Raw genomic sequence first — 19,227 nt, 5'->3', positions numbered from 1 at the left:
GCGGCCATGGCTCACGGGCCCAGCCACTCCGCGGCATGTGGGATCTTCCCGGACCGGGGCACAGAATTCGTGTCTCCTGCATCGGCAGGCGGACTCTCAACCACCGCGCCACCAGGGAAGCCCAGGAGTAATGCACTTTTAATAGGGTGGTCATTGAGGACCTCACTAGTACATTGACTTGAGCAAAGATTGAGGGAGATGAGTGAGTGGGCCCTTAGGGGTAAAGGGGTTTCTGGGAGAGGGATAGAAAATGCAGAGGCTTGGAATGGAGAGTATTTTAAATAATCAAAGAACAGGAAGAAGACTTATGTGTCTGGAGCTGAAGGAGCAAAGGGTGTTGGGAGTAGAGAGAGAGAGAGATGAGGGTCTTGCGTGAGTGCGAGGATATTATTTTGTACTCCAAGATGAAAAGCCGTTCAGAATTTCTGAGCAGAGGAGTAGCTTAATCAGACTTAGGCATTGAAAAGATTTTTCTGGCTGCTGTGTTAACATAGACTTGTAAATGTGAAGCTATTGCTACCTTGGAGTGGGGAGGGACTTTCTAAGTGTGACATAAAAAACCCTAAAGACATAACTGAAAAGCCATGAAGAGAAAGATAAACGGAACTGGTGATGGAAAAGTTTAGGATTTTTGAATGAAAAAAAAACCACCTAAAATATAAGCTCAGAGTAAAATATACCACACATCTCAAAGACACAGGGCTGATTTTCCTAATAAGCAAAGATCTCTTGAAAAAAAAAAAAGAAAAGAAAAACGTGAACAGGCCAGTAGAAAAATTGGCAAAGGACCTAAGTTGGCATTTATAGAACACAAATATTGATAGACAAAAATGACTGTTAAAAAGTATTCAAACTTACTACTTAAAGAATTTACATTAAAACAATAATGAGATTTTAAAAATCTTTCCATTACTAAAGACAAAAAATCGATAATATTCAATATTAGAAAGTGTGTGGAAATAGAGGCACTGTTAGTTGTATATTTTTGGAAGGCATCTTAAAATTAATATGTCTGTACTCCTTGATCCAGCAACTTAGCTTCTTTGAATTATCCATATAAAATACTTATACAAATGTTTGAAAATGTGTACAAAGAGACATTTTTTATTTAAATGGGGAAACTTGAATATCCAGCATTTGGGAATTTAAATTTCTATATACCCAATCACTTTTTAAAAAATTTTATTTTATTTATTTGGCTGCGTTGGGTCTTCATTGCTGCACGTGGGCTTTTCTCTGCTTGTGGTGAGCCGGGGCTACTCTTCGTTTTGGTGTGCAGGCTTCTCACTGTGGTGGATTCTCTTGTTGGGAGCACAGGCTCTAGGCATGTGGACTTCAGTAGTTGTGGCTCATGGGCTCTAGAGCGCAGGCTCAGTAGTTGTGGCACACGGGCTTAGTTGTCTCGCAGCCTGTGGGATTTTCCTGGACCAGGGCTCGAACCCACGTCTTCTGCATTGGCAGGCAGATTCTTAACCACTGTGCCAGCAGGGAAGCCCTTATACCCTGATCATTTTTAAAACTAAAAACTATAAGATGCCAAAGACATACTGAGTAAAAAAAGTAAGTTACAAAACAGTATGATATGATCATTTTTGTAAAATAATCATCTTAAATGTGTTCTCAGTGATTATCACTTGGGGTAAACTTACAGAGAACTTGCATTTTATACATTATATATTTCTGTTAAGGTTTAATTTTTATAAAAACTTAATACTGGTATAAATAGAAAAAGATAATTGCTTTTAAACCCTATTTATTCTTCACAACTTACAAACAATTTTCCTGTTTGGAGAATGCCATCAATATCTCTTTTCTCTCTCTGAAATTCTTTGCCTGACAAGTCATCCTGTAAAAGAGTATAACTCCTTTAAGATGAAAATCAGATCTAACTTCCCTGTGCTTCAGGCAAATATAAGTGATCAAGTAAACATGGGTGGAACATTTAGAAAGCGTAGAAATGAGTGACTTTCATGTAAGCTTTAGAAAACTCTCCTCTCTGGGGAGAAACATTTAGACAAAGGATACCCCCTGTTGTTCTTTCACTAGAATTACATGATGGAAAGCCAAAGCCCTTTCCCTTGACTGGCATAATATGTCCCTCATAGCCAACTGAGCAAGTAAAACATCTAGAAAATGCTTAACTATTTCCTGTTCCCCCTTTAGTGCACGGTGTACTATTAGCATGTTTCTCCCTCCTTATTTAGTGCCTTGTTGTATCAAATTCTCTTATCAGGTTTTCAAACACAAACCTTGCTAGAGGCCGTGAACATACTGCGTAGCCCAGAGTATTCTTCAGGTACCCCTGGCTTCAGTCACTCGTCAACTTCAGAGAATCAACACACCAGCGCCTTGGAGCACCAGCTGTGGTAACTTGAGTGGTTGAACACCAGACAAAATGAGGCTTCCAACCACTGTCACAGATCCTGTTAAAATCCTGGCTCTGCCCTTGGCTTAGGTATGTCCTTCCTCTACTTGGATAAAGCCTCTCTGACCTCTTTACTAAGGCATAAGCAGACAGTCTATGTATGACAAGGAGAGTCCTCCCTTCTCCCCCTCTGGTTATATCTTCCAAAACTACCAAGAAACAAAGCAAAGCAAAACAGAAACCCAGAAAAAACACTAGTGGACAATTTAAAAAAATATCAGCACTTGGTAGATGTATATACTCACTTGCTTTCATTATTTCAACAGAGAGAAAATAAATGAACTAAGAATTCAACTGAAGAAATCAGAAAAAGAATGAGAAATTCCCAAGGAAAAGGTTAGAAAAGAAAAATAAAAGTAAATGAATTAAAAATAGAAAAAGTCATGTTAATAACTAAATCCAAGAATGAAATCTTTGTAAATGAGCCCATAAAAACAACAAACCTATGGTAAATCCAAGTGAGAGAAGAAAATTAAGTTATCAATGACAAATAATAGCAGATGAGGTAAGTATGCTACCAAAATTTTTAAAAATCTTAATGAAATTGATCGTTTTCTGGGAAAAAACCATTAGTTCCGAAATTCATTCAAGAAGTAGAAAAATCTAAAAAAACCAATCCTAAAGGAAATAATTGAAAAAACTATCAAAGAATCATCTCCAGAAAGGCTCAGGAAATTCTGTAGCATTTTAATTTTTTAAAAGTATTTATTACATGTGTAGGATAAATTCTAAATTTTCCATTTGGAATATAAGACAAGTAGAAAGAAAAGAAGAGAATAGTTCCATTTTCATCACCTAAATACAGTCACTATTGATATTTTGTTGTCATTCCCTTCCAATTTTTGATATTTTTAATCTGTTTTACATAGTTGTGTGATTTTATTCTAAAAGCACTTTAACAGGCTATTTAACATTTTAATATAATAAAAACTTTTCATTTTATTACAAGCTTTTCATAAGAATAAATTATATATAGACATTGAGATATAATAAATAGTGCTTATAGAAGAGGTGGAAAGTTTACATGAGATATATATTGATAATAAGGTGCTTGGTATAGTGTGTGGGACACGGGTTCAACAGACGGTAGCTATTACTGTTATACTTTGCAAAGGGCTTTTCCTTTTGCATATATCATTATTTAATTTATAATGGATATTACTATCTCACAACATCATGCTTTTTCCTCTTTAGTGGAACAGGCAAGCCACATGCCTCGCAGAGAGAGGCCAAGAATATATTATTGCTCCTCAGGAGAATCCTTCTGCTTGTTTGGTTTTGCTAAGAAGGTAGAGTTCAGGCTGAGCAGAGTTCAACAATTTGGGGCTTAGAGTGGTAAAGAGGGGCGTCCTGTGTCTCAACACTCAGAGACCCGTGCAGGACCAGGATCCTGAGTGGTAAATAGAGTAGTGAACTCAGGTTTGGGTTAGGATCTTTCATATGAGGGATTTGGCCTACATGGCATAGAAATAAAGGGTTGATTATTACTCTGAAGTCACTGGGAGGTTAACGATCAAAACATGGGCTCTAGCCTCTACAAACCCTCAACCTCCCCTTCATGTTTCTTTAAAGGTTGCTTTTTCATTTATTATGTTTTCACTAATTTTGCTTCCATTTCCTCTTTGAAGTTTGTTTTTCTGGCATCTCTGGTCTTTCCCTTTTCTCCCTAACTTCTCTTCGCTTTCTTCCTCTCGTAGAGTTTATCCCCATCTTTCCATTTCTTAGCTGCTTTTTCTTTTCACTTCTGCCTACTCTCCCATTAAGGCCTCATCCCACTGTTTTCCCACAACTGCTCCTATTACTGAATGTTTCACATTTCAACGGTTCTCTTTCCCAAATGGTCTCTGCTTTTGGCCTTGCATTTTTTCAATTTTTCACTTAATGTTGACTCTCTTCATGTGTTTTTATGTTTTTCATCTCACCTGATTAACTGGTCTCTAAGAATTTGGTTAGAAGCTATTATAATTGACTTTCAATAGATTACCTATACATTCTATCTAAAGAAAATTTTAAAGTGGCTTTCCTCTACCTTCAGGTGCTCAAAAGTTACATTTTAGAATTTATTATTTAATCTAAATCTTCAAACTGTTGCTAGCAGAAAACCCTTTCTTCAGAGAAATCTTATTTAGAGGCCAATATTTAAAACAAATTAAAATGAAGCTGTTTCAGTGGTGAGAGACCTAGAGCCCTGAAGCCTCTCTGAGAAACCCTTAGGGCAGGGGCAGGGTTCACACAGACAAAATGAATTAAGGGGGGGATATAAGACAGTAGGAATCTGTGTGGCAGTGGGGACCATGTCCAACTAGACAACAGTGATAATCAGCTCCAGTCAGTTGTTCCCACATGGGAATGTGGTGCTCAGGGTTGCCACATCATGCATTTTTGTAAGAGAATCTGGAAAGTCAGACTTTATGTGAACTTAAGTAGTTGCAATAATTTTATATCACCAAAAAAACAAAAACACTTTGTGAGAAAAATGCATGTGCAGGCCAACTACAGCCCATTGGCCTGTTTGCCCTCTCTGGTTTAAGATGTGAAAGGTCACTGGGAAATTGCATGGTAAATCTTCTTGCTCTACTGCCACTAACACATCCTACCCGTGCAAATCATAGTTCATTCCAATATTACAAAATGGCTTTTGTATTGCACAATGTTTTAGTGTATGTAATTGATTGGTTAATGTATTTTATCAAGCTAAGCAAAAATTCATGGTTTTTAGAAAAAATGCAGATCAGATGTTAATTCTAAATTCACACTTTAGACAAGATTATTATTCCAACTCCAAAGAAAACGGGAGAATAAAAAGGGAAAGGGAAAAGAAACAGTAGTAATCTCTAAAATCTTGTTTATTGTCTAACAGACCATTTAGATAGCCTGAGCCACTTGCTTCAGAGAAGAAAAGTTTGAGAATATGGAATGAGCCCTTCCAAAGTCCCAGTACATCACATGATGTGCTTAGTGGCAGAACATCACAATGTCTTGCTTGGTAAGCTGTCAGGTGTCTGCCTATTTCAGCCTCTATAAGTATCTTCAAATGACAGCTGAAATTGCAATAGGATCACAGAGTTCCCTACATCTAGCTGTGCTTTTCTGATGTCCCACAGGAATGAGCATAGACGGAAAATTCTACATCACTCTTGACATCGCCAGGGCTTCTCTCCAGTGTGGATTCGCTGACGTACAATGAAGTGTGAGCTCTGCCGGAAAGCTTTTCCACACACATCGCATTCATAGGCCTTCTCTCCAGTGTGGATTCTTCGGTGTCCCAGAAGATGTGAGCTATAGCTGAAAGCTTTCCCACACACATAACACTCATAGGGCCTCTCTTCACTGTGTATTCGCTGGTGCCCAACAAGAGCTGAACTATGACTGAAAGTCTTTCCACACTCATCACATTCATATGGTTTCTCCCCACTGTGGATTCTCTGGTGACGGAAGAGGCCTGAACTCTGACTGAAGCTTTTCCCACACTCACTACACTGGTATGGCTTCTCTCCAGTATGGACTCTCTGATGTTGTATCAGATGTGAGCTCAGAGAGAAAGCTTTCCCGCAGTCATTACACTGGAATGGTTTCTCTCCTGTGTGGGTCCTTTGGAGTTGAATAAGGCCTGAGCTGTAATGAAAAGCTTTCACACTCATCACATTGGAAAGGTTTTTCTCCAGTGTGGGTCCTTTGATGCTGAACAAGGTGTAAACTGTAATAAAAGGCTTTTCCACACTCATCACACTGATACGATTTTAATTGGCTATGTATTCTCTGATGGTCAGTAAGTTGTGAGCTCTGAATGAAAGTTTTGCCACATACATTACATGAACAGGGTCTCTCTCCAGTGTGGATTCTTTTATGTCTAATGAGGCTTGAGTTTTGAGAGAATCTTTTTCCACATTCATCACATTTATATCTTCTGTCATTTGAAGTGTTTCTCTGATACCTTTCTGTCCATCCTTCATGTTCTTGGGTTTCTCCACATTCAAGAGCCTCTCCATTGATTTGGTCTGATAACTTTTCTTGGGATTCCATATCTACAGTAAGCTCCTGCTTTTGAACCAATTCTTCTTTCTCAATTCGTATCACATCATCCGAAATAAAAAATACAGTATTCAAATATCACTGAAATATACAGGAAATAAAATGAAACACTTATACTAGAAGTACACAGCTTCAATATACCAACAAAATGGTTTTACAACGTTTGAGGAGGAAATTGGGAGATGACAAAAGAAGAGAGGACTAGCAGTGGCTGGACTGGGAGGGGGTGATTCAAGAAAACAGTGGAGAAAAATCAGGGAGGATTAAGAATGGTCCAATGAACAAGCATCATAAACAACAGAAGAAGACCTAAGATAAGAATGGGTTCAACAGGAAGGCCAAAAGTTGAGTAGAGAGGGATGAAAGAACAGAAACTGTGGGAGGAACAAAATGAAACAGGAAGCTGACAGTGGCAGGTACCAAGTTGGGAGTCATGAAACAGTTCTGTGCAGGTTGCTCTGAAGGCCTCTAGGATCAGCCACAGAGAAGTATCACATTTGTAAACAGGCAGGACAAAGAGATTAGAGTCTAGACACAGGGGGTAAAAGAGGATGTTCTCATGTGGGGACAGACAGAAATTGCTTTAGCTCCCAGAGACATTACTACTCTTCTTGCAAAGAACACTGGAAATCTGTCAAACCTGAAGCTACATTCTGTGGGTCATTCGAGATTTCCCAGGAAACCAGTACTAGCACAGAGAAGGTTCTTTAGCAGACCCTAGACTCCCATCTGACCTCATCCAAGGAAAGCATGATTCCATAATTCCTCTGCCTTTCTTTCCTACAGAGGTTCCTTTGAGCAGAGTCCCGACACCCCCCACTCTTCCAGGGTGGGAGATGTGGCCACTTCCTCAATGATCAACAGTTTCTGAGAAAAAGTGAGATTGTCCCATTCAAACCATGTTCTCCCTGAAGTAATCACATTTTTAGGACCCAGAGTAAAGGGCAGAATTTATAACCATGTAGAAATAATGCAGGGAAAAGTGGTTTGCTTTGTGTTATAAAAGATATTAAATGGGAGAAAAAAGGGAAAGACTACTATGGAGCCAGTTGAAGATCTAGGATGTAGTACAAGTCAGACCTAACTCTAAGCAGAAGCACTGGGCTGACTGTGCCAAAATGCGTTGCCTAAAGAGACTCTGGGATGAGGGGTGAGAAGGAGCCATGGTCAAACAGCACATTCCAGACCTCTGAGAGTGTGGATGAGGGAAGAAGCTCACTGGCAGTCTGCCTGAGAAAAGTGACAGCCACTTCTGGGTCCTGGAGCTCCCATTCTGTGAAGGGCAGAAACCCAGAGATAAGGCAGAGCTGAGAAAGAATGTTGCCAAGAGTGAGAGAAGCCTTTCCTCGGGGTTTCCTTTTAGGACAGGAACCTGCAATAATTTCCTCACCAAACCAGCTTGCCACTATGGTAAAAAACCCTCATTGTTAGTGGTTTATATAAGGTTATCTTAAAGTATTTAGGTGCTTTAAAACTTTAATTTATGTTACAGTTACCTTAGATATATCTGTGTAGAATGTAAAGGCAAATTACACAAAGAGATGCATTTATGCAAGAACATAGTCTTTTAGAGCCATTAGCAAATTAAAAAATGGCTACTGCAGATGGGTTACAAAGCAGCATTGCACATATAATAGAACTAAAATCCGTATCAGCATGAGAAAAAAATTTATGGATTAATATAATAAAGTAAGCACAGAAACTCAATTTCTAACTGTCTAAAAAAGGTTGGGGGCTTCCCTGGTGGCGCAGTGGTTGATAATCTGCCTGCTAATGCAGGGGACACGGGTTTGAGCCCTGGTCTGGGAAGATCCCACATGCCGCGGAGCAACTAGGCCCGTGAGCCACAACTACTGAGCCTGCGCATCTGGAGCCTGTGCTCCTCAACAAGAGAGGCCGCCAGAGTGAGAGGCCCGCGCACCGCGATGAAGAGTGGCCCCCGCTCGCCGCAACTGGAGAAAGCCCTCGCACAGAAACGAAGACCCAAGACAGCCTAAAAGAAATAAATAAATACATTTTAAAAAGGTTGGGGAAAATGGTATACTTCTAGGCAGGATGGTGCCATGAGTTCACACTTCAGCTCTAAATACACTGAGTAAAAAATAAAAATAAATCTAAAAACCCATCTGTGCTAAAAAGTAAGAGAAACATCTCTGCGGACCAGAATGGAAACAAAAATACACAATGGTGGCTACAGTTGAAGCTGTGGGTCTGCTGGGCCCCAGAGAGTGACTGAAATCTTAGTCCCAGAGGAAAATGGGGACCTAAAATTACTTCCTGAAAGGAGTAGCACCAGCTCACTGCTTGATGCCAGAGGCTGGGTGGGACACGCAGGTACACACATACACAAGCACACAGACACATACAGAGAAAGATACAACTCTGACCAAGAACCATGTCAAGCCACCTGGAAGCCTGTGACTACACTGGTGATATTTGTGTATGACATGAAACAGGAGCCCTAAAACCTGCTTCCAGGGGGCCAGGTAACAGTAACAACAGAATAGCTAAACATGGAAGCAGACGATGTTAAACAGATCAGAAAGAACTCAAAGTGAGCCTAGATATGAAAATTTCAGAATGAATGGAACACTAAGAAAGATGGTTCACAAAGTCAATTGGAACATGAATTCAATCCAGATGAAGTTATTTTCATCAAAAATCCTGAAAAATTAGTAGAATAAAGATACCTAAAAGAGCTAAATGATGACATACCATCCATGGCAAATAAGCATGGAATTATGAAATAAAATAAGCAAAAATGAAACAAAGATATGTGGTATAAAAACTGAATAGAAATTTTAGAAGTGAATAAACTAGAGGCAGAATAAACTCAAAGATAACAGAAGAGGAATCCACTTGGATGTACCACAGAGAGACAAAGACATAAAATATGTGAAAAAGTGGCTAAATGAATAGATTGATAAGTAGGTTCTAATCAGTGTATTCTGGGAGCTCCAGAAGAAAATAATATAAGGAATTTTAAAAGCAGCACAATTTAAAGAATTAGTAGCTGAGAATTTTCCGAGAATTGAAGAAAAACGTGAGATCTTAGAGCAAAAGAGGATTTTCAGATGAAGCAAGACAAACAAAAATAAAACCCTATCAGGACACACTTTTTAATGAAAATTCAGATCATAAAGGTTAAGAGTAAATCTAAAAGCCACTAATGGATAAAGATGGAATTCCTAAAAAAATTTACAAGGCAGTAAGACTGATAGTAACCTTTTAATAGCAAATAGAAGCTAGAAGACAGTGAAGTAGTGTCTTCAAAATGCTGAGGAAAAAAAATTGTCAATTAGAATTTTACACTAGCTAAACCATGATTAAAAAGGAGGGAGGGCAAAATAAGGGTATTTTCCGACATGCAAAGACTAAGTCTACTACCCAAAGAATCTTGCTAAAATTATTATTATTTTAATTTTTGAATTTTATTTTATTTTATTTTTTATACAGCAGGTTCTTATTAGTCATCCATTTTATACACATCAGTGTATACATGTCAATCCCAATCTCCCAATTCATCACACTCCCACCCCCCACCACGGCTTTCCCCCCTTGGTGTCCATACGTTTGTTCTCTACATCTGCGTCTCTATTTTTGCCCTGCAAACCGGTTCATCTGTACCATTTTTCTAGGTTCCACATACATGCGTTAATATACGATATTTGTTTTTCTCTTTCTGACCTACTTCACTCTGTATGACAGTCTCTAGATCCATCCACGTCTCAACAAATGACTCAACAAAATAATTATTAAAGGATGAACTTCAACAAGAGTGAATCCAGAGAAAAGGTGCTGGCATACAAGAATGGTGCCTCAGAAATTGATAAAACATGTCAGAAAACTTAACTAACATCTTAGTATTAAAGAAAATGTCCATTTCACATTTAAAAAAGAAACTGGTTCCTAAGAATGACCAACTGTAATCAATGGAAGGAGCTTCAGACAAGTGAAGTGGAAATACAATATGCTAACTGCTGTGACAGGTATGCACAAGAGGTATCACATAACTCAAACATGTAGGAAAGTATCAAGAAAGGCTTCCTGAAGGAGGCGACAGCTGAGGTGAGTCTTGAAGAATAGCTCTGAGTTGGTTTGGCAGGCGAGTGGAGAAGGTATGGTCACAGGTGGTGTTTTATGAATCCAAAAGGGTGGTGATGTGTGTGGCAGTGCAGTGAGGGTGGCTGGGAGAATGTTGAGCATATTAGCAAAACCCAAATATGTCATGGGTCTGTTAGGACAGGGAAGGAAAGAGCACTGGGAGGAAAAAAATGGGCTAAATAACTAGAAATCTCCACTGAAGAACTGAAGAACAGGGTAGCAGGACAGAGAGAGCTACAAGAGGAGGAAGTATGAGCAACAGCCTTCCTGATGTTCTCTGCCCAGTGAAATGCTACCCGTTTTTTTTATGACCCAGTTCAAATCCCAGCCATTCTGCTACCACCAGGGCCTGAAGAAGTAGATTTCTTCTCCTAAGAACCTGATCTCCAATTTGGCACATAATCATTCACTGTCTCAAATCAACAGCTATCTTTTTATGGATACTCAACCCCTTTAGGGCAGGGATCCTCAAAGAACCCAGAGCTAGGCTTACACACAGTGAAAGGTAAAGATTTACTGACTTCTTAACAGGACCCACAAAGCCCCCATTTTCTGGTTCCTGACCATCTTCTCTCTGCTACTCTGCCTGTCTCTCCACGTTCCAGTCACACTGGCCGTCTTTCAAACCCACCAATTTCTTTCACACTTGTTTTTGCACATGCTCTTTTGGCCTGGAATGCTTTCCCCTCTATTATTCACTTGGTTAATTCCTACTCTACTTTTAGGATTCAGTTACCATGTTATTTCCTCAAAGACACCTTCTCTGTCATCCCTCTCCCCCCATGTACAATCTATCATGGCATATTTATTTGTGTGGTTGTTTGTTTAATGCCTCTGTCATCAGATTATTATAAGCTCCATGAAAACAAAGATCATGTCCACTTTGCTTATTACACCTAGTGCCTTGCACAGTGCCTGGCATATAATAAGTACTCAATATACATCTGCTGAATGATGAATGATTCTAAGGTCTCCAGGCGAGCCATATGACCTAAGTGTCAATACTAACCACAATCCTGTTGCTGTAGAGCGTCCTGAGATTCACCCTTAAGCTGGATCTCCATGGGTTGAGGCTGGAGATATGTTGCTTTCTTAGCTGGGTCCAGAGGTACCGATGTCTCATAAAGAACTTCCTGTGCACAGGCCTGGGTTGAAACCTGAGGACAAGCAAGCTCATTTAGGCATCTGAAGGGCCAATAGAGTAAATGATACCCAGAGACCCCACAAAGGACCAGCCTGGAAGCTCACTCCCAACTATCCCTCCGCTGAGCATAGGGCCCTTTCCTACCTGTTGGCCTGATTCATCCAGCTCCCTCTCCAGATCTTCCAGCATAGCTACCGCCTCCTCCCCACTCTCTGGTTGAGGCTCCTGTACCCAGTCCTGGAGCTCCTCAGGCAGGATGGTCAGGAACTGCTCCAGCACCAGCAAGTCCAACATCTGCTCCTTGGTGTGTATCTCAGGCCATAACCACTCACAGCAGAACACCCAGAGCTGGCTCAAGGCCTCATGGGGCCCAGGAGTCTCCTTGTAGCAGAAATGTTGGAAGCGCTGGCAGAATAACTCCTGGTTGTTTTGGCTGCTCCCTTTTGTGCCAGATCTCTGACTCACAGCAAGCCTTTTTTTTTTTTTTTTTGCGGTACACGGGCCTCTCACTGTTGTGGCCTCTCCCGTTGCGGAGCACAGGCTCCGGACGCGCAGGCTCAGCGGCCATGGCCCACGGGCCCAGCTGCTCCGCGGCATGTGGGATCCTCCCGGACGGGGGCACAAACCCGTGTCTCCCGCATCGGCAGGCGGACCCTCAACCACTGCGCCACCAGGGAAGCCGAGCAGGCCCTTTTTTATTAGTTACTTCGAAGAGCCCTTTTGGCTCTTCAGGAACATCTGGAAGGAAAACAGCAGCTATTCCCACTCCAATGGGCCAAGAGGAGGATTGCTGATACGTGTTATCCTTTAGGGCACACTCCTAAGGTTACAGAAACCATAGTTAAAAAGATATGTATATGCAGGCTGCTTCAATATTTGAGCTCACACACTAAGTCTAATCTTTCTGTTTTAGAAGAAAAAGGAGGCTCAATCCCAAATTAAAGAGAATTCAATAAAGAAAATTAAAAAAAATAAGTTTAAGGCAATTCAAACCTTTTTCCAAGTAGGAGAAGGGAAGTTTGTCAGGAGACTGCATTTTTGACAATACTGGGAATATTGTTGGATGCTTGCTTCCTCCAAATAACACCAAAACAATCAGTTGATAAGGCCAGCCCAAGTTTATTCTTAGAGAGTACTACTTGACAGAGTCTTAGTAGTGTCTCCCAGGGAAGAAGGCAAAGTCAGGATATTTATGAAGTTTTGGGGGCTTAGGGCAGATCTTTCAAAGCAGGATAAGGATTGGGCAAGGATCATGATACAATAGTTTAGGATTGATGGGCACAGCAAGGTGCAGAATTTGAGTTGACAGTTACAAAATGTCTAGATCCTATCCATTGAAAGTTGAACAGTTTGATGTTCACATAAATGGATTGAGGGGGCAAGTTCTTGAAACAAATATAATTATCGGCAACTTTTACTTTCTAGGGCAAGAATTTCCTGGAATAGTAAAGGTATGCTGCTAAAGAAGTGGAATAGTGGAGTTACATTTAGGGAAGACAGTTGAACAGTCAAATTATGTTAGTGTAGGTAGTAGGCTGCGTGGGGGTAGGTGGTTTCAGTTTTCCATGTAGCAACAGACTTAAGCAGGGCCTATGGGTTTGCAGAAATGTGGATTACCAACTAATTAGCATGGCAGGCAGTGGTTAAGGGCACGGGCTGTGGATTCCAAAAGACCTGGGCTTGAATCCTCTTTTCTTATGTGTGGTGGCTTAACATCTCTAAACTTCTGTTTTCCCCTCTGTAAAAATATCGTAGAGGTTTTTAAACGTCTCATTTTGAACTAATTTTAAACTTATAGAAAATTGCCAGAAAAAAGGTACAGAACAATCCCTATAACCTTCACCCAGCTTCCCCTAGTTAACATCTTACATAACCACAGCACAATTACAAAACCAGGAAAATAATGTTACAGTGCAATTAACTAAACGGCAGACCTTATTACATAGTGTTATTTTGAGAATCAATTAAATTCAGTGCCTGGCACTTAGTAAGACCTCAGTTAGAGGGATGCACTTACCACTGTGAATTGGTCATCCAGGTGCTGGCTCCAGGGATCACGCCTCGAGCTCAGGTACACGTCTAGGTTTCCGGGCACAGAATATAGGACGATGCAAGGAGGCCCTCTAGTGCCTTCTCTGTGCCTGGCATCTGTTACTCAATGGGCAACTTTCCAAAACACCTTCACCTTCCCGGCCCTAAAGGTTAATTTAGGAGATTCTAGACTGGGCTTGGAGAAAGATTGTTTTAGGAATCATTCAAGATAAAGGACATGGAGCCGCTTATACATGTCTTCCACTGGTTTGGATCTTCGAAAGAGTAAGACAATATAGTGAGTTAACCGGCTAGACTACAAACCCCGTTCTCATTTACCGCACTGGCACATCACTGTGACCAACCACTACACTAGCCCAAGGCTCAGGAGGTGTCGGCTGTCTGTGTCCTTCAAGCCACAAGGACCTGGCAGACCACAAAAGGCTTCCGGGAGTAGGCGGCCACGTTGGACAAACGGGTGGTCAGAATAGAACTACTCGTGTTAGCGCCAGTAACCCAGGAGTGCGAGTCTTAGAAACGTTCTGGGGCGCCGGCCGCCAGCTGGGCCGGCTGCTGCGGGGTCTCCGCGGGCACTTCCAGCGCCGACTGACCAAGGAGGTGGCTCCTCCCACCCGCGTCCAGCCGACCTCGGGGTCCCGGGCCCCGACGGGGGGCCGTCTTCCCGCCAGTCTTACCAGCGCCCGGGGAAGGCGGCCACCCGGACCTACCCAGCCTCTCGGAGCCCCAGACCTACAGGCGGCGGAAGTGCGTCCGCGAACCCGGCCCAGCCCTGCGCCTGCGCTTCCGCCGGCTTCGGGAAGGTCCGAGCCGTTTGGCTTGGCCGAGCGCCCCGTGCCTGCAGCGAGGTCTGCACATCGGGACGCCTAGGCCTGTGGGGTTTTGATTTGTAACTCGCCTCATCTTAAAAAGAGGGCCCGAGCGCCAGCTCCGCGTCGTTGAGTCCCTCCGCCCTCCCCCGCGCGGGGCAGCGGGCGGGGACTTTCCTAGGCGCGCTTCCCCTGCGAGCATCACTTCTCTAATTCCAGTTCACCGACCCCGAGTCCTCTTCCCCTCCCTGCCAACCTGCCTCCCTGGACAGCATCCCCCACTCCATCCCGACCCCCGTCAACCTGAATGTATTTACCAGGCAGGCACATCGCGCAACCAGAATGTGTCCGCAGTGTTCCCATCAGTACAGTCACTCCGTCTGGATCATAAATGACCCGCAAAGAGAGGAAGGGAAAGGAGGAGGCTTAAGGCACGCTATGATGGGTGCGGCGCTGTGTGTTCTACTTACAACCTGGAAACACGCAAAAAGCTTAAGTGACCTGCCCAAGTTTGCACAGCCCAGGGACAGGATGCACCCCACGCATGTGTGACCAAGACCTGCCCTGGGATCCCTACAGCGTGGCCACAGTGAGAGAGACCACCACTGCTCAAGGTAAAATGACAATTTCCAGGCTTATCGTGTGTATTGACATTAAAATATGAGACTGCTGCAGGGTTCGGACACCGTAAAAGTTTTCTTTAGGAAAATTAGAACCCCAGGTAGAGAATAGAGTCTTCTGGAAGAATTTAACAACTGATGGTCTGTAGCTTGTAAAGGACACTTCTACTCTGTAGGCTTTTTAAGTTGGTAAGTGGAGTGGGAAGCAGGTGTTGGGGAAGAAAAATTTTCCTTCTACCTTTCTAGGTTCTTTGGTTGGTCTTATAATTAAATTGACATAAAACAGATTATCAGAAGAAAAACAAATTTAATTTTTTATGTCTAGAAGCCCTGAAGAAAAGAGAGGCTTACATGCCATCCTGAGCTAATGAATGGGATAGGGGTCTGGGGCTTCAAAGGGGAGGAGGGTAATTAACAGGATGATAAGAAGAGCAGATGTTTGGTAATTAGATGTTTGCCCTGCCATGCAGATAGGTCTTTTAAATGAAAAAAGTTATCTCTGTTAATATCTCATTTTCCAGCACAGGCCCCCAGTCTAAATTATTTCCGGTAGTTAAGGGAGAGGTAAAAGTTTTCCTGAGTCTGCTGGGTCTTGGTAGTTTTCAACTCAAAATAATCCACATTCCAAAGTGGAACATTTTTGGGTAGCCTATTCTGCTCCACTTCATACTCACTTTGCACCTTGCTGAACTCTTCATGAATTGTGGGTCCACTGGAATTTTGTGCTCATGAGGGATTACAAATGCTATACGTGAACGGGGGCATATACTCTGCTCAGGCACATGCTCTATTGTCCTGTTTTACTTCACTTACAAAACACAGTTTGAACGATAAAGTTAAGAATTTCAGGACTGTGACAACAGCGCATTAAACCAAGCTCTTGACCTTCTGAAAGCAGGACACTTCTGAGTGCTAAGGCACTGTGTGACTGCGTAAGTCACACATATTTGAAGCTAGCACTACCCATCTAGCAGACTCAGTGGGGAACCTTACAAGGGAGGCAACTGTGGAGAAGCCTTCAAACAAACAGGTGATAAATGTGGGAAAATTTTCAGCTGGAATTCAAATCTTATCAAGCACAGGAGAAACCATACTGGAGAAAAAACCTTGTAACTGTGGTGAGTAAGGATATTATGAGGATAAAAGAAGGTATCACGTGGAAGGTATCTTGAATACATGCATTCCTGTGCCGGTCTAAGAATGTTGTAGTACAGGTGAGTATTGGCTCTGCCAAAGCAAAATGGACGAACAGAAAAAGTATGACATATTAAAGAAATAAACAAAAATAAAATATATATTAAAACCTTACAGGGACCTCCCTGGTGGTCCAGTGGTTAAGACTCTGTGCTCCCAGTGCAGGGGGCCCGGGTTCCATCCCTGGTCAGGGAACCAGATCTCACATGCCACAACTAAAGATCCTGCATGTGACAATGAAGATCCTGTGGGCCGCAACTAAGACCCGGCACATCCAAATAAATAAATAAATATTAAAAAAAAAAACCCTTACAAATACCACTTAAGAAACAGGTTACAATTGTGTTTCCAGAATATAAACCAAAATTTTTTCCTAAGGTATATATTGCAGAGCATTTGTTATTATGCCTTTATAAAAATTTCACATTCAGAAGACATAAAGGTTGCTGTCTTTCCAACCAAATATTCGTTCTTTAAAAAATATGGAGAGCAGTGCCTTCAGATGGGAAAGATGGGCTCTAATATTTTAAGACTTTTTTTAAATTTCAGGAAACAAAACAAAACTTGGGTCTATAAGAAGAAGTTACGTTTGAGACTGAGAAATTTTGGTTTCAAATGAAAAGAATAAAGGAAGAGTCATTTTTAAATCCAATTTTTTGGTATAGCATGAATTTAAAATTTCATTTATGGGAATTCTCTGGCAGTCCAGTGGTTAGGACTCAGCGCTTTCACTGCAGTGGGCCTGGGTTTGATCCCTGGTAGCGGAACTAAGATCCCACAAGCTGCATGGTGCAACCAAAAAATAAATAAATAAAATAAAATTTCATTTATTTATTATTAATCTAAAAGCTAATAATCATGACATATGAATAGTGGGATTTGGGAAAACATGGTTTCATGTCAGAGTGAATCCATTTCAAGATACTGACATTTAAAAAATACTTTTGTGTTTGTCTTTTTAAAAATTCAGATATAATTGACAACATTGTGTGAGTTTAAGGCATACATTTGCATTTGATACACATATATTGCAATGTGATTACTACCTTAGTGTTAGCTAATACCTCCATCACTTCACATAATTATCTCATCTTTTTTTGTGATGAGCACATTTAAGATCTAGCCTCTTAGCAACTTTCAGGTATATAATACAGTATTGCTAACTATAATCACAATGCTGTGCATTAGATCCCTAGAACTTATTAACCTTCTAACTACAAGTTTGTACCCTTTGACAAACATCTCCCCAGTTCCCCCACCTGCAGCCCCTGGTAACAACCATTCTACTACGTTTCTATGAGTTCAGTTTTTTTAGATTCCAACTATAAATGATGTCATGCAGCGTTTTTCTTTCTCTGTCTGATATACCTCGCTTAGCATAATGCCCTCAAGGTCCATCCATATTGTTGTAAATGGCAGGACTTCCAGGTAACTGGTAAATTGAAGAAGGGCCCTTCTTCAGTTGAGGAGGTAATACTGAAGAGGACAGATCTAGGAGATATTTTAGAATCATTTCTGACCCTTTAAGACTATAGGGACTAAAGGAAAAAACCCAAACAAACAAGGCTTAGGTGAGTCTGAAAGATCAGGTAGATGATGTGGCTTCTATTATAAGGGAATAGGAAAGAGGGTACAAAATGGCTTTAGGTGATACAGGGGAGTCAGAAAAGGTAATTTTAAGACAAAAGAGTACGTTTACTTTACAGAGCAAGCACTAAATGTACAGTAGAGGTTAGACTATGAAATTACACATGATGAAAATACAAATAGGTATAAATAAAGATAATTTTTATTTTATGAGATCAGTCAGGAATAATTTTTTTTTCTTTTTTGCGGTACGCGGGCCTCTTACTGTTGTGGCCTCTCCCACTGCGGAGCACAGGCTCCGGACGCGCAGGCTCAGCAGCCATGGCTCATGGGCCCAGCCCCTCCGCGGCATATGGGATCCTCCCGGACCGGGGCACGAACCCGTGTCCCCTGCATCGGCAGGCGGACTCTCAACCACTGTGCCACCAGGGAAGCCCCAGGAATAGGTTTTAAATGAATTTAGGAAAGCTGGTGCATAGCTTCCTGCTGATGCTGATAACAGGGAGGACAGCACTGTGTTATTCTGCATCATGTCCTTTGTTGATGCAACCCAAGCTGGAATGCAGTACCTGAGAGGATGGATATTCAGTCTGATTCAGCATGGTGTTTCCTATGTCTAAAGTGTTCCTGATGCTGTTCAACCTGGATAACTGTCAGAGCTTTCAACCACTCCCTTCTTCTCAAGATGGATTCTTGCTCGTGAATGGCCTGGAATTCTCATTTAAGCTGTCTTTTTCATAGTCTGGAAAGGAATAGTTGGTGGCTTCTGTGTCGCTTGATGATGAAATTCGGAATGCACTCCCATTCCACAGGCACTGGCTACAGCCTGGAAACAAGATATGGTTGGGGTGTGAAAGACTCAATGAATGAACAAGAGTTAATACCTTAGAAAGACATCTTAGAGAACAGTTCTCAGGGCGTACAATAGACAAAGAATGTGCACAGTCTTATTCCATCCTCAAGAGGAAGTAGAAACACGGAGACTAATATATCTAGTCAGGGTGAGTAGAGACTGAAGGTTTGCAGCCTTGCTCCCACAGTAGTGTTGTCCTCCTCTTTTACTGTCAGGAGACTATTCTGTTCCTTTTGATATTTAATAGCCAAAGCTGCAGCCAGTATGGCCTATGACAGTTTGAGTAAACTCTTACTCCAAGGGTTGGGGGTATATGGCAGTCTCTGCTTCAAGGGGATTGTCCCTGAGGCTGATTTGTTGGGGTCATTCCTAAGGCAAAATAAATCATTACTAACGTAGAGAAATGCCAA

At 41.6% G+C, this 19,227-nt stretch overlaps 1 protein-coding gene and 1 long non-coding RNA gene across 2 annotated transcripts; both read right to left on the bottom strand.

The window, feature by feature from the left end:
• Positions 1–3,097: 3,097 nt before the first annotated feature.
• Positions 3,098–12,271, bottom strand: LOC113616219 (zinc finger protein 501-like). Its single transcript, XM_027099569.1, is given in 4 exon segments — positions 3,098–6,058; positions 6,060–6,487; positions 11,571–11,718; positions 11,850–12,271. Coding segments are annotated over 4 exon segments (1,095 nt in total). The 5' UTR covers positions 11,867–12,271; the 3' UTR covers positions 3,098–5,556.
• Positions 12,272–12,407: 136 nt separating this feature from the next.
• LOC113616243 (uncharacterized) lies at positions 12,408–15,034 on the bottom strand. The gene is made up of 2 exons (XR_003431255.1): positions 14,881–15,034; positions 12,408–12,525 (listed from the first exon to the last, which is right to left on the bottom strand). It is a non-coding gene; the product is annotated as an uncharacterized LOC113616243 (long non-coding RNA).
• Between the last annotated feature and the right edge of the window lie 4,193 nt (positions 15,035–19,227).

The sequence above is a fragment of the Aethalodelphis obliquidens genome, unplaced genomic scaffold (genome assembly GCF_003676395.1).
Source record: "Aethalodelphis obliquidens isolate GAN/ISIS:26980383/991018 unplaced genomic scaffold, ASM367639v1 scaffold133, whole genome shotgun sequence".
Classification (NCBI taxonomy): domain Eukaryota; kingdom Metazoa; phylum Chordata; class Mammalia; order Artiodactyla; family Delphinidae; genus Aethalodelphis; species Aethalodelphis obliquidens.
Note: the sequence above shows the minus strand (reverse complement) of the source record. Positions and strands in the feature narration are given on the sequence as shown.